Raw genomic sequence first — 13,836 nt, 5'->3', positions numbered from 1 at the left:
GTAATTTGTGCCTTTCATTAGAAGAATTAAAACAGATGAATTAACTATTGTCCAAAGGAGAGTGTTGACTAGCAAATTCACGTGGCAGTGTTAAAGCTGTGCATCATGTGTTGCTGTGTTTTGGAGTAGAGCTGGTTCTTCAGGCTGCTCCTGTAGAATTCTACTTGTTAAATACCCTCTTTAAAACAAAACCAGTACAACTCTTTTTGACATACAAATTTCTTGCAGTTGTTAATGATGGGATTGCTCCGCCACAAAGAATTCTTTTTCCACCTGAGAAAATCTGTATGGATTGGCAACAAACACAAAGTGTTGGAGTTGGACTGCAGAACCTCGGCAACACATGTTTCCTTAATTCTACTCTCCAGTGTTTGACCTACACGCCTCCTCTTGCCAATTACATGCTTTCACTTGAGCACACCAAGTCATGTGAGTATTTTCTAACAGTATAAATCTGTTGGACAGCTCCAAAGGTGAAAGAAAAGCAGGGGTTCTGTGAGGAAAACCCTTGGTTGTCCTATTTTGTCTGTAGAAGCAGTTTTTGAATGAGATCTTCAAGGTCTTTTCCAGCCTAAATGGTTCTATGATTTTGCTAACAGGAAGCTCAGAATTATAGGAGGCATATAAAGTGAATTTGTTAATTTAATGTGCCATGGTAAAACTTAAAGAAAAGATCATTTCGTGCTTCATGTGAATAATGAAGTACATTGTAAAGTGAGGCATTTGATGAACATTTGGCATTTGGGTTTCCTGCTGGTAGAAAGGTGATAAAATTTAGGATGTTGGCGTTGAAGATTCTTAGTCTTCACAGCTGAGATACTGCAGTGCACTAATACTGTGATAAATTACATGTTCAATGTTGACTCATTAAAAAACCCAAACATTCTAGAAAGCACTACAAGCTAATCTTTTATGAACTCAAATAGAAATCTGGGGGGGACTGTATTGAAATTTAGGCTGATTTTATTCTAAATAATTTGTTTTATATTTTTTAAAGCCTGAATTCGTGTTCTTTGAATTTTGTTTTTATACTTGACTTTATTAAGCCTAGGGGAGTTTCTTTTTATATCCATAAATGTGGAGCTATTTCCTAAGGCACCTGTATGCTTTCTAGTCTGGTATCTTAATATGTATTCCTAGAAGTTTGATTGTGTTTTATTACTATATATAAAATTTATTTCAGTTAAGAATCACAGAATTATTGGAAGGAACCTTCAAAATTATTTAGTTCCAATCCTCTGCCATGGGGAGGGACACCTTCCAGTGGGAGTGGTCCAGGCCAGTTTTGTGGAGCCTGGTCTGTGATTTAATGAGTTTTATTCTGTACAGTTTCACATAATAAAATGTCACAAAACTGTTGGGATATTGACACCTTAGGAGAAGAGAATGTACCACAGAGAGTGGGACATTGCACCCACAACTTAGATTATTATTATTTTGGGGTGAGTTTTCTCTTTAGCAATGTGTACTTGACTAGAATGGGATGCTTTCTTCTTTCACTAGGTCATGTAGAAGGATTCTGTATGATGTGCACAATGGAAAGTCACATCAACCAGGTCCTGTGTTGCTCTAATAATGCCATCAAACCTACGTCTGTTATCAATGGCCTTAAAAGTAAGTGGTTTGGTATAGGTTTATTTTATTTTTTTTTTAATTTTACAGTGAGTTATTTGATGTATGTAAATAATTTTGATACTTTAAAGAAGAGTATTTTAGAAAAGTATGTTTTCTTTCATTCTATAAGAAAAAAATATATGATAACCTTCTTATTTATTAGGAATAGGAAAACATTTCCACTTTGGCAGTCAAGAGGATGCACATGAATTCTTATGCTTCACTGTTGATGCTTTACAGAAAGCTTGCTTGAATGGAAGCACCAAGTAAGCATAAAATAATTAAATTTAAATCTTTCCTAGCCTCTCTTACTACTTTATTTACTATCATGAATTAAAATCTATGTCCTTGGTTTTCATAAAACCAAAAATTGTTTGAGAAATTAACTGTGCTTTCAGTCTTCTGAGGTCTGACTCTAATTTATTTCCAGATTAGACAGATCTTCTCAAGCCACCACACTTATTTATCAAATATTTGGAGGATATCTAAGATCTCGAGGTACTTTTTTTAAAAATTTACTGTCTTTCGAACTGATCTGTGTCTTTTTGTCTGTCTGTAGCAAAGGAGTTTGTAGTTTGACTAAAGTAATGTGTATTAATAATTTAGATTCATGCAGTTAGTCTCATTCAAGTGATGTTAAGCATTTGTATTTTGATTCCAGTAAAGTGCTTGAACTGCAAAGCAGTGTCAGATACGTACGAGCCATTTCTCGACGTTACTTTGGATATAAAGGTAAGAATGTGTGTGAGCATGGGCTGAGATGTGTAAAGACTTGTAGAGCTTTGTTAAATAAAGTAATTTTGCTTAGAAACCTTGTTAAAGCAAAACAGCTTGGTGGTGGATTGGACTTTGTTGTTCTGTGGAAGCCATGAAAATGCTCTCCATGTTTGGATTGGATTTAAGCTGGAAAAATAATAATTATGGCTACACAAACAATGGTAGAATCATACTTCTCAATTATTCTACTTCAGTATACATCTATTGTTAGACTAATGGGTTTGATTGTTCTCATTATTGATGCCAAGGCATACCACAGATACTGTCTGGCACGGCAAAAATTATTTATTTTGAAATGAGGTAAATACTCCGTGAACTCTGTTTCTGTCTTCTCCTTCGTGGTGTTTGCTGGTTCACAGTAGGCCACTTAACTATAAACTAGCAAGGTTCTCTTGTAAAGTGCTTGTAAGTGCTCGAAATTTTGCAGTTCTTGTGACTAGTGTTCTACTTTCTTTCTACTCATCCAGGCAGTTACATCTGTCACCAGAGCTCTAGAACAATTTGTGAAACCGGAACAGCTGGATGGTGAAAATAGCTATAAGTGTAGCAAGTAAGATTATTATTAATTACACCTTAATACAAAATACATGTTCAGTGCAGTGCATGACTTGGAGGATGAGTTATCTCTTGATTTTGTTTAGCAATAAGACAGACGTGGCTTGCTGTTTCATTTAGTTTTGTTTACATAACTAATATACTGAAATCATTCAAAGCTTGGGAAATAATACACTTGTTTCTAAATGAGTAATTTTTATATTTCTGTTTGAATATTTGGAAATACATTATAAGAATTGTATTGCTCACATTAAACTTTTCTTCCTAATACTGTCTGTGCTGGGCCATGTCAGCCTTCCTGAGAGTGAAGTTGCACACTAAAATACTCATGGCCAGAAGTTAAAAGGCATGTCTGATAAGTGGTGAGCTGGAGCACAGGGATATGGACAAAGATTTGGGATGGGAAGCAATACCAGCTTAGTCACACACAAACCCAGATGTTTAGTCTTTTTGTGAGTTTGAAAAGAAAAGTTCGGTGTATGTACAGTGTCATTTCCATTGCTGGCATACTATTGTATGAACTTTCAGTTTCCTTTTTGTTTTCTACCATTATTTTTTCTAATAAGGATTACTACTGCCTGAAACCTTAATCTCTAAATACAAGTTTCAGAATTTTGTAAACCACTTCATTTTTTTTTGCCTTATTCTGGGTGGCTCTTTTATTTTGTTCATTGGCTTTCTCCATCAGTTTGGAATTCTGTACTTTGTATTTTGACATCAGTTTTAAAAGAGACTCTTAAATCCTTTCTGTTTGTTACTCAGTAGTACTTTTCTTGACAATGTAAAGTGACATATTTCAGTCTTTGTGCTGATGGTTGCATTTCAGGACTGAGTCTGTACCTCCTTTGAGCGCGCAAAACAAACAAACAATTTTGCTTTGAAGGACTGCAGAGGGTTTCAGCCTTTCCAGGCAACCTCAGTACAGGAAAACTCAATACTGTCCAACGTCTGCCTCTTGCAGAATGGCTGTTTCCTTCCAGTGGTTTCTTTACATTTTTTACTGCCTTCCCTTTTTGACATAAGAAAGATACAGGCACAAATTAATGTTCAGGCATTAATTTGGCTATCAAGAGCTGATGTCCTAAATCCTTTGTTCTCTAGAACTGTCTCTAATATCCTGCTACATTCTCTCTATTAACAAAGCTGAAATGCAGTTTATGGATTTAAGAAAAGATCTAACATATTATACAAGCAAAATATTGTTCAAATAGCATAAGCATGTGTGAGAGATGAAAACTTGTTTGACTTCTGGGTGAGAAAAGAATATAATGTTAAAAATACATCTGTGCTTGTTTTTAAGGTGTAAAAAGATGGTTCCAGCGTCAAAGAGATACACGATACATCGCTCTTCCAATGTTCTCACAATATCACTGAAAAGATTTGCAAACTTTACGGGTGGAAAGATCAACAAGGTATATTTGCAGCTGGAATGCTGCTTTATCTTCTTGGAATGGGCATTTCCCAAAGATGAATACTCATTTTAAAGTTGTTCACATTTCAGGCAGTTACTACAGTGTAAGAGAAGTCAATATAATAACTTAGCAGCTGTGGCTGTTACTTTCTTTTTTAATACTGGTAGAGTTCCTATGTGACCATAAGAACATACCTTCCCCTTAAAGAGCTAATTCTGTGGAAAATAGCTCCCTGCAGCTTAAGTTATTAAATGTTGTTTCTGAGAATAGGCATTTTCAAGTGAATTGAAAAATATATTTATATAGTCCTAGTCTGTGTCTTCTTCAGGCTATTACATGAAGTATTTCAGTATAACTTTTGAATCTTCTTTGTCTTTGTTTAGGATGTAAAATACCCTGAATATTTGGATCTTCGAGCATATATGTCCCAATCTATTGGAGAACCCCTCATCTATGCTTTATATGCAGTTCTTGTACATAGTGGCTTCAACTGTAATGCTGGACACTATCTCTGCTTCATAAAGGTAGAGATCAGCTCAACTTCTAACAGGATAAAATTTTTGCTGGCAAAGAAATTAAAATGTAGCTGGTAACCAGTGGTTTTAGGGGAAAACATTGCATCATGTGCTTTGTTTGCTTTGTTTTGGTATGCTTTGTTCTGCAGTGCTCTATCTATGATGTCCTTTGGAACACAAGCAATTCATCTGAAGATATTCTGTCTTTGTTTGCAGGCTGGCAATGGACTTTGGTACCGAATGAATGATGCCTCAGTAGAGCTTTCTGATATCAAAACAGTTCTCAATCAGCAAGCTTACGTACTTTTTTATATCAGGTAATAACACCAGGTGTGCTCAGAACATTTTTATTGTCAAGTTGCTGATACTTTTCTTGTTTTGAAGTCTTTTTCTTTTCACTCTAGGAAAGTATTACTATTTGTATATTTCTGTCTAAGTGGAATTCCTTGTGTCATTTATTACCTTTTATTGTTTGACCTTAAATTTCTGCACTTGGGAACACTGGTTTCTATCTGCTCACTGTAGCTGGCCAGTTTAGAAAAGAGGAGAAATCATGGCCATAGATGATTTGAGGCTGGATCATTGCTCTGGAAAGGACAGGCATTGTAGGAAGACCATTATCTTATCTTCAGTTTGTCGTCCTGCCTAAATCTTCCAGATGTGTCTTTCATGTCGTATACACTGTTGCTGAGATTATGGGATGGGGTTTCACCCAGGCCTAGGCTGAAGGAAGAGCTCTGAGCTCAGCTGGCCCTTGTCTCCGCAGGCGCTACGATCTGACGCTGGGGGAGCGAGCCTTTTACCTGCCCGCGCCCTCCTACCCGCGCTCCTTCCTGGGCCAGCGCGGGGCCAACAGCAAGCAGGCTGCATTCATGGGACCTCGGCTTCCTCCTCACATGATTAAGGTGATTGGAGAGGGGCAGATAGTAGCACCGAATTATAGCGGGCTTTGGTGTGGGGTGGGGCCTTTTGAGTTTTAGTTTCCCTTTCACATTCCAGGTTTCTTCACAGCCCTCATGCTAGAGACAGAGTTACTCAAACAGTGGCTAATCCCTAATTGTGCAGCCATGCCACTTAGTTACTTTCTATCTCAGCTTTCTAAAACTTGAGAGCTGTGCTCTTGAGACAATTTAAGTAGTCTATTAATGCCTAAGTAATTTAAATTTTAAAAGTAAATATCTGCCCCGTCCCTATCAGTGTCACTTTAGTTGAGACAGTGATAGAATACAAATTGTCTTGTTCCTGAGTACTAGTAGAATTATTCCAGTGTTGTCAGGGAGTGTTTAAAAAGGAAAATAATTTTTTTTAATAGCTTTAGTCAATGTTAAGTTGTTTGGATGGGTGTCAAACTGATGCTCATTTAATACCAAAGGTGGGATTTACACACACCTGTTGGACGTGCATGTATATTGGGAGGGAGGTGAGGTTTCTTCTTAGGTATTGAGGCAATCTGTAGAACTATTTAGTATGAGACTTTAATGTTGTAAAACTTCCAGTGCTGTGTGTTTGAGCGTATCCATTTTACAATCTCTTCAAATACAGAGTTCAAGTCGTTTAAATGGAAATGGACCCTTAAAAGAGGATCCCAGTGCTGTTGGCGTTGCTGTAAAAAGGCCATCTTCAGCTCCACCAACAGCTTGTGTTCAAAACTGGGCAATTTCCAGGCCGTCAATGACAGACCCTTCCAAAACCCAGAAGATCACGATCAGTATTCACAACAAGCTGCCCACTCGGCAGGCGGTGCCGCAGGCGGAGTGTCCGAGCAGCGCTGTGGAGGAGGAGGATCTGAAGCCCCTTCCTTCAGCCACAATTACAAACTCTTCCACAGCAGAGCCTACCTCAAACCTCTCCACAGTGTCAGTTGCTACTAATGTCTCCAAGCAGGAGGTTCCTGATGAAATCTTTGTTGAGCCAGCAGTGAATGGAAACCCTAAGCTCTGTTCTGACAACGTGGTCCCTTTCAGTGCAGAACCTTCAGGAAAATCCGAGGAGTCCAAGGGCTTGTTCAAAAGGCATTGCAACGTCATATCTTCCAATGGAATTCTGATTGGGAAGATGGTCCATACATTGCATAATTCCCATTCATCCTGTCAGAATGCAGAAGAAAGATCCCAGCATGAGCTGCCAAAAATTGATTCTCTAAATGGTGCTATTAGTTTAGATAATGAATATAAAGAAAATGGACTGAAACTTGATGATTCCACTTGCCAAGTCCAACCCGTTAAACCTTCCGAGATTTTCTTCTCTAAAGCAAATGGAGTGCTTGAAGCGGTGAGTTAGATTTGTTCATCTGGGCTTTCTCACCTATGATATATTCAATATTCGTGAGCACTATAATGTGGAATACCAAGAAAACACAGCACAGATTTCATTCTAACTCTTTGTGCCATTATCCCACTGAATTTGCAGAGCTAACATGACATATGTCAACATAAGAGAAGTTCAGGGAGATAATACTTCACAAGTTTCATAAAATACATTTTTGGGAGGAGGGGGATGACGTGTCAAGTAGGAATAGTGCAGGTATCTCTGTGATCTTGTTTAACATCTAATGTTGGAAATTTGTTCAGCAGTAGTTTTCTACTAAAAATAGCTTTTTCTTTGTTAACTTCTGTGTTTTAATTGTAGATGCCTAAAGCTTTGTCACCAGATCCTCAAGGTATCTTAGAATCTCTTACGTACAGCCAGTTGAACAGCTTGTCAGAGGAAAAGAGGTAAAATGACTACACTCTGATTAAAACAAGATTTCATACAAGTTGATTACTATTTTACCCATCTACTAGTAATACTTAACAGATTTACATCAGTGCAGAGAATTCCACACTGTGCATCTGGTATGGCAAACATCAGCACTGGGCACACATTATTCTGATACTAAATACAGGCAGATGCCTCCTGTAAAACTTTCACAGGATGTTTTTACATCTTTCTTCCATCATCTGGAATACTTTTTCTATTCCTCTTTCCCTTTTTTTGCATTCTAGGATGAGTGAATGTAAATTCCCACAATCTGCTCTCCCACTTGGGAAAGTGGGAAATTTGAGTGTTTACCTTTTTTCTAATTGGGGGAAGAGCAAGTACAGTTTTTCTGGCTATTGATGAGATTCAAAGCTGCAAGTGAAAGGAGTTGGATGTGTTTGGGATGGGTTTTTTAAGGCACAACTTGCAAAACTGAGAGAAGAAAAGCTTTCCATGGAACTGAGGGAGGTGTAAGAATGGTTTTCTAAAGTCAATGTCTTTCAGAGTTTTACATTAGCTGCTTCTTTTTTCTTTAGGGGAATTTACTCCTAACATCTTTTAGATGGACTTTTTCAAGTTAAAAATATGTTTTTAATTTTGTGCAGTGTCTCTGGACCTCAGAAATCCTCTGACAATGATGGAGTTACGGATACTGTAGTGATGGAAGCACTGTTTGCCTATGAAGAATCCAGGAAGGTTCCTTCCAACTTTAGCTGTGAGGTTGAGAAACTTTTTACTCAATCAGATTCTGAAACCATTTTTACCAAAGAAGAAGTTCCTGAAAGTATTGTAACAAAAGCTGATAATGCACATCTCAATATCAATGGTCAGCACAAGGTTAGGAAAAAATCCTTGGATACTGAAGGTGAATTCCTTGGGCAGTGTGAGTCTGAAGACATCAGAGATAAAGACAAACTAAGAAGATCAAAAGAACCTGAACTCATTTCAAAAGAAAATCCTTTGTACATCAAAGGATCTCCTGAGAGCAAAGAGAAATTAGGGCAAATTTCCTCTATAAAGCCTGACATTGAATGTAGTTCTAAAAAACTTGCATCTCTAGATATTACAGATAAATGCCAAGATACAAAGGACATTTCTAATAACTATGTAGAGGTACCACCTGTTAATGACTCTTCTATTACAAAGCTGGATAAAGTATTGGAAAGTCAATTTTCTAGAGCAGACGAGGGACCGAGTAATAAAATATGTGAAGATGATGATAAACATATGAAAAAAAATAAGAAAAAAATCCATGACTCTAAAAGAACTGACAAAGAGCACTACCGGAGGAAGAGAGAAAACTCGGACACTGAGGAGAAGGAGAGGCAAACCAGAAACAAACCAGATGATCATTCCCACAGGAGGAGGAGCTCTCACAGCGTGGAAACAAACAAGCAGAGCCGTCATAAGCAGGAGTATTGCAGTGAGAGCAAGTACAGATCCTCCCACAATGAAAGAAACAGTCCCAGTAATGGCAGGAGCTCAGGAAAATATTCTCGTTACAGATCCCGAAGCAGAGAAAGGACAGATCCAGACAGGAATAGGTACTATTATTCCAAAGGAGACAGACCTTGGATTAGAGAAAGATACTATCAAGATGAACCACGGAGATGGGAAAAATGCAGGTACTACAATGATTATTATTCCTCCCATGGAACAAGAGATGGTAGGGACAGGAGGTCCTCTCATTGTGATAAAGACTATGACAAATTGAGCCAAGCTTACAGCAGGTCACACAAGGATTATCATTGCAAAAGCAGATGGGCTCACAGCACACTCTCCCGAGAGGAGGAAGTGCATCACTTCAGCAGCCACAGAGCAAACTTCCACCATTGTTCAGTACCTCAGCAGCACTCGGAAAAATACTCCCGTGAAAGGCACGCACTTCCACCAGTGTCAGCTCACTCAAATTTGGAGGACTCTTCCCGGGAAAATGAAAAAGAAAAACTAAGAAATGGCAAAAGAAAATACTCCCACCAAGAAGAAAGTGGAAGTGACATAGAAAAGAAATTCCGAAAGACAGATGACCAAAGAATCAAAAAGTATAAGAAGGTCAAGAAGAAAAAGAAGTCCAAAGATAAACATCGAGAGAAGGATTACAAGTAAGCAAGGATTCCAGCATAATCAGCAATTTTTTCCTAATTATTTTCTGGGTATTTCTCATGTCTGCCTTTTTTTCATTGTTTCTAAGTAACTTATCTGTCATAATGTGACGGGATCATGTTATTAGGTTGGCCAAGAGAAGATAGGAAAGATGTTGCTGAATTGTGTTAGAACGCTAGAGCTGGACAATGTAGACAGAAAAACATCTGCACACCGTTCTTGATTAGGTTACAATTTAATTTTTTTTTTTAATCCCCATATGCCTGTTAACAATTTGTGTAGAAACCACGACCTCTTGTCCTTGATTCTGAGGGCTTAAGGTTGCTGCATCTAAATTAACTTAGATATGCAGAAAGTACCACAAAGTAGCAGACACTCTGCAAGTCGTCACCTGTGGTAAATAAATAACATTTCATATATACATCAAGTGCCACATCTGTTTTTCTATTTTTAACTTGCATGTTTCCTTCAGACATTATGATTTGGATTGCTCTGTGCTCCACTTTGACAATGACAATCGCAAACATAAGAAAAAGAAGAAAAAGAAGAAGCACGACAGGAAACTGAAAGACTTACTGGAATATTTAGATCCTCGTTTCCAGAAGAAAACATGGGAGAAGAAGGAAGAATCCCGTCCTCCAGATGACCATTTATGTGAGCAATACAGAAACCAGGGCAGTAAACAACCCTACAAGGAAGAGAAGCCTTCTGGTGCAGGTGACAGCAAGAAATACAGCTCCATGGCATCCACTGAGTATGTCAGAGGTAAGGCCCTGGGATGTTGGCAGGACTCCTGGTTAAGGCTTGTGTGATGAAATCCCTGGGTTTTATCACAGCTTCCAAACAGTATCGTGGCAGGGGGTTGGAAATAGATGATCTTTAAGATCCCTTCCAACCCAAACCATTCTATAATATAAATAAAATACTACATTCAGCTGTTCATAGCAAGGAAACAGTGCTGGTTGCTCACTCAGAATAACAGGAGTTGGTGATAATACTGAAATATTGTTGGTCCATGTGTAGCTCTGCCTTCTCCTAAGCACAGCTGTCAAACCTCCAGAGGACACTTCACAATTTAACACCTGGAGAATGTTAAATTCCTGCTATTGTTTTATTCAGTTGTGGGGTTTTTCTGTTAGTATAGGCTTAACAATACATAGAAGTGGGCTGAGGAAACAGCTTTTTCCCAACCTTTAATATTTGAAAAAGTCTGATGCTTCTGACAAAAAAACCCAACTATGGATTTGTATGCCTGACTAAATTTACACTGAGCTCTCAGCTGTTGCTTGTCATAATCTCAACTTGGGCTCACAGTAGATAAATTAAATAGTTTAAATTAATTAGCTCTAAAATGATGTAATGAAGATGATTGCACACTGCAACAAATTCAACGTCTAAAATCAAACTTGACAATATTTCCCATGAAATTTTTGCTGAACAGAAGTGTTTATTATAGAAATAAAACTTCATTAAATGCCTGTTATCTGACATAAACCAGTTCCAGTTACTCATCTATTTTAATAGAAAACCAAAACAATCCCCTAACTATTCTACTCAAAGATAAGTAAAGTAATCCCTGAAGAAGACAGCTCACTATGCAAAAGCAAATTTAATTGTTAAATTGTCTACATTTTATACCTACCTACAGTTTAAGAATTAGGTTAATGGTCAGTGACCATCGTGTTCATTTCTATTTCTGTTGAAGCTGTCAATGTAGCACATAAAAAAAGTTGGAGAAGTTTAATCTTGAAATTCTGGAAAATTAAAATCTCTTTCATGGGGTTTCCACACTTAGGCAAATTGCCACAGTCACTGCACTGAGTTCTTGCACTGAAAAGTTTGCTCAAGGCAAAGGAGAAGTGCATTTGTGGAAAACAAATTGTATTTTAAGACAGAGATAACCAAAAGTTGAATGCTAAATATACAGAGTGGAGGGAAAACTCCATTAAATTCTTTAATGAGAAAAATTTAAGAATTTAAATATAAGAACTGAATTGAGGCCTTTCAAATCCTGATGTTGTAAAAGGGGACTTCTTTTATGATCCTCATGTCCAAAATAACCATTATTGCACTAAAATGTTCTAGCTGAGAAATCAGGAACTAAACAGAATAAAATGCTTGTGCCCAATAGTGGTTTGGCCTTAGTGATTCTCTGGCCAGCAGGTGGCAAACTCGGGTTTTTCCAAAGCAGTCAGGTTTAGTGAGGAATTCAATGTTCTGCATCTCCTTGCTCAGGGCAGGGCAGTGAGAAGGAGCTGTTTGTTCATTGCTGAACACGGGGGGGACACCGGGGCTGGCAGAAGCAGTTTAAGTCTTGAGAATTTTAGTATTTCCTGAAGTCCATGGATGTCAATTAGCTCCATCTTCTGGAAGGTCAGTCTTTTTTTTTTTTTTTTTTTTTAATATGGGTCTCAAGTAGTATTCTCTGAAGGATGGAAGCCGCTTTCAAGAGAAGCCACTTTGGCCGTGTTTTTAGAGTACTGAACGTCCCAAGGTAGGGACATGCCAGGAACCAGTGAGGAATTGTGAAGTTGTGCCTTTTCACCCAACTCCTGTTATTTTGAATAAATTAATAAGGATGAAAACAGCTAGTGATAAGTTGTTAAGAAAAGTTTATACAGGAGGGGGGAGCAGCAGCTTTGAAGCAGTTCTTTCCTACATTCCTACACGTTCTCTCCAGCAAGTTTCTCAAGGCTTTGCCTTTGTGGCTATGATTTGGCCAGCCTGACCACAAGATTGTTACTAAAACAAAGATGCTTTCTAGGCAAAACTTCAATTGCATTTGATTCAGCCAAGGTCCAGCACTTGTTGTTAAAGCAGGTGGCTCTGTCCTAAGGCTCTGTACAGTTCAGCAGCCTTAGTCTAGAACTGGGGTGCAGCTGGATCCTGTCCTGAGGGAGCAGATGGAGCTGGCACAGCTTTGAGCCTTGTCTTTTAGAAATCAAGCCCCTGAGACAGTTTAATGTTTAATGTCACAGCAGGACTGACCTCGTTTCCTTTTCCCTTTCAGATGTGGAGCTGACTGATGAAAGCCTTCAATACTCAGACTGAACCCACCACCAACCCCAAGGACTTCTGACCACCAACCCCAACAACTTCTCATCATCACAACCAACAACTTCTCATCATCAAAACCAACAACTTCTTACCTTCAACGACTTCTTACCTTCAAACCTGACATTACCAATAGTGACCATCAAAACTTAAGATTTATTATCAATTACCATCAAGACAAAATCCAGTCATAAGTGGTGCTTAACATTTCTGTACAGAATTTTACCATATAAGAACTTTTTTTTAGTTTTTAACTTGAGACTTTCTTTTTTAAAATATACTTCTAATCCAAAAGGGTGAAAACTTTTTACAACTGCTGAACATTGTAAATTACCACATAAATATCTCACTGAGCTGAGATAATGCCCTGGAATAGACCATCTCAAATGCTGCTTAATTACAGACTCAGGTTGACTTTATGTTATTCATGTAATGTTACTCCAAGTTAAGACATCTGGTGCAAGAGCGACCAGGAATTATAAAAGTTGCAACTGACAGTCTGTATATTTAATTTAAAGACTTATTTAAAACTTCACAAGTTTTGCAAGAGCTTCATTTTTTTTTTCCTGTGGTCTGACACTAGAAACTAATTTACTTCACATTTGAGTTATATTCAAGATCTGAAGAAAATCTTCTGGTTTTCGACATTGTGAAACAACGAATATGCAGTTCTGAATGTATCTCTCAAGACTGTTTGTATATTGTTCCATATGTTTTTATTACATTTTCTTAATATACTGTCATTTGTCTTAAGTCTCAGTTGTCTGTTTTGTCTCTCTAAAGTGTCTAGTTACAGACAATTCATACTGTGATTTTTATTTTTATTATTAAATGCTATCAAACTGTGATGCACTTATTATTCACTGGTCCTGCATCAGGAGATGAGTGGGGAACCTGTATTAAATACAGTTCATCTGAATAATCTGTCTGGTTTATACAAGCTGTGTTGTTCAGAGATGTCTAAAGTTTGATCTTTGTTTTTTTAAAGATAAAAAGCACTTGCCCCACTGTAAATATATAGCATGTAAAATTTATATAGTATATAAATACAGCAAAGTTAAAATGGA

The 13,836-nt window shown here is 37.7% G+C and overlaps 1 protein-coding gene across 3 annotated transcripts in view; it reads left to right on the top strand.

The window, feature by feature from the left end:
* Nucleotides 1-13,836, top strand: part of USP42 (ubiquitin specific peptidase 42) — an 18,204-nt gene extending 4,368 nt beyond the window's left edge. For all 3 annotated transcript variants that reach the window (XM_053991782.1, XM_053991784.1, XM_053991783.1), the window contains exons 3-17: nt 229-429; nt 1,504-1,614; nt 1,778-1,880; nt 2,045-2,112; nt 2,276-2,346; nt 2,859-2,941; nt 4,247-4,358; nt 4,742-4,882; nt 5,090-5,190; nt 5,640-5,778; nt 6,416-7,144; nt 7,502-7,587; nt 8,218-9,714; nt 10,188-10,480; nt 12,726-13,836. In XM_053991782.1, coding sequence (XP_053847757.1) covers nt 229-429; nt 1,504-1,614; nt 1,778-1,880; nt 2,045-2,112; nt 2,276-2,346; nt 2,859-2,941; nt 4,247-4,358; nt 4,742-4,882; nt 5,090-5,190; nt 5,640-5,778; nt 6,416-7,144; nt 7,502-7,587; nt 8,218-9,714; nt 10,188-10,480; nt 12,726-12,766 — 3,776 coding nt within the window. In that variant the 3' untranslated portion in view covers nt 12,767-13,836. The remainder of the gene's footprint in view (nt 1-228; nt 430-1,503; nt 1,615-1,777; nt 1,881-2,044; nt 2,113-2,275; nt 2,347-2,858; nt 2,942-4,246; nt 4,359-4,741; nt 4,883-5,089; nt 5,191-5,639; nt 5,779-6,415; nt 7,145-7,501; nt 7,588-8,217; nt 9,715-10,187; nt 10,481-12,725) is intronic.

Source organism: Vidua macroura, chromosome 16 (genome assembly GCF_024509145.1).
Source record: "Vidua macroura isolate BioBank_ID:100142 chromosome 16, ASM2450914v1, whole genome shotgun sequence".
Lineage (NCBI taxonomy): Eukaryota > Metazoa > Chordata > Aves > Passeriformes > Viduidae > Vidua > Vidua macroura.
The sequence above is the reverse complement of the archived record's forward strand: the minus strand, read 5'-3'. Positions and strand labels throughout refer to the sequence as shown.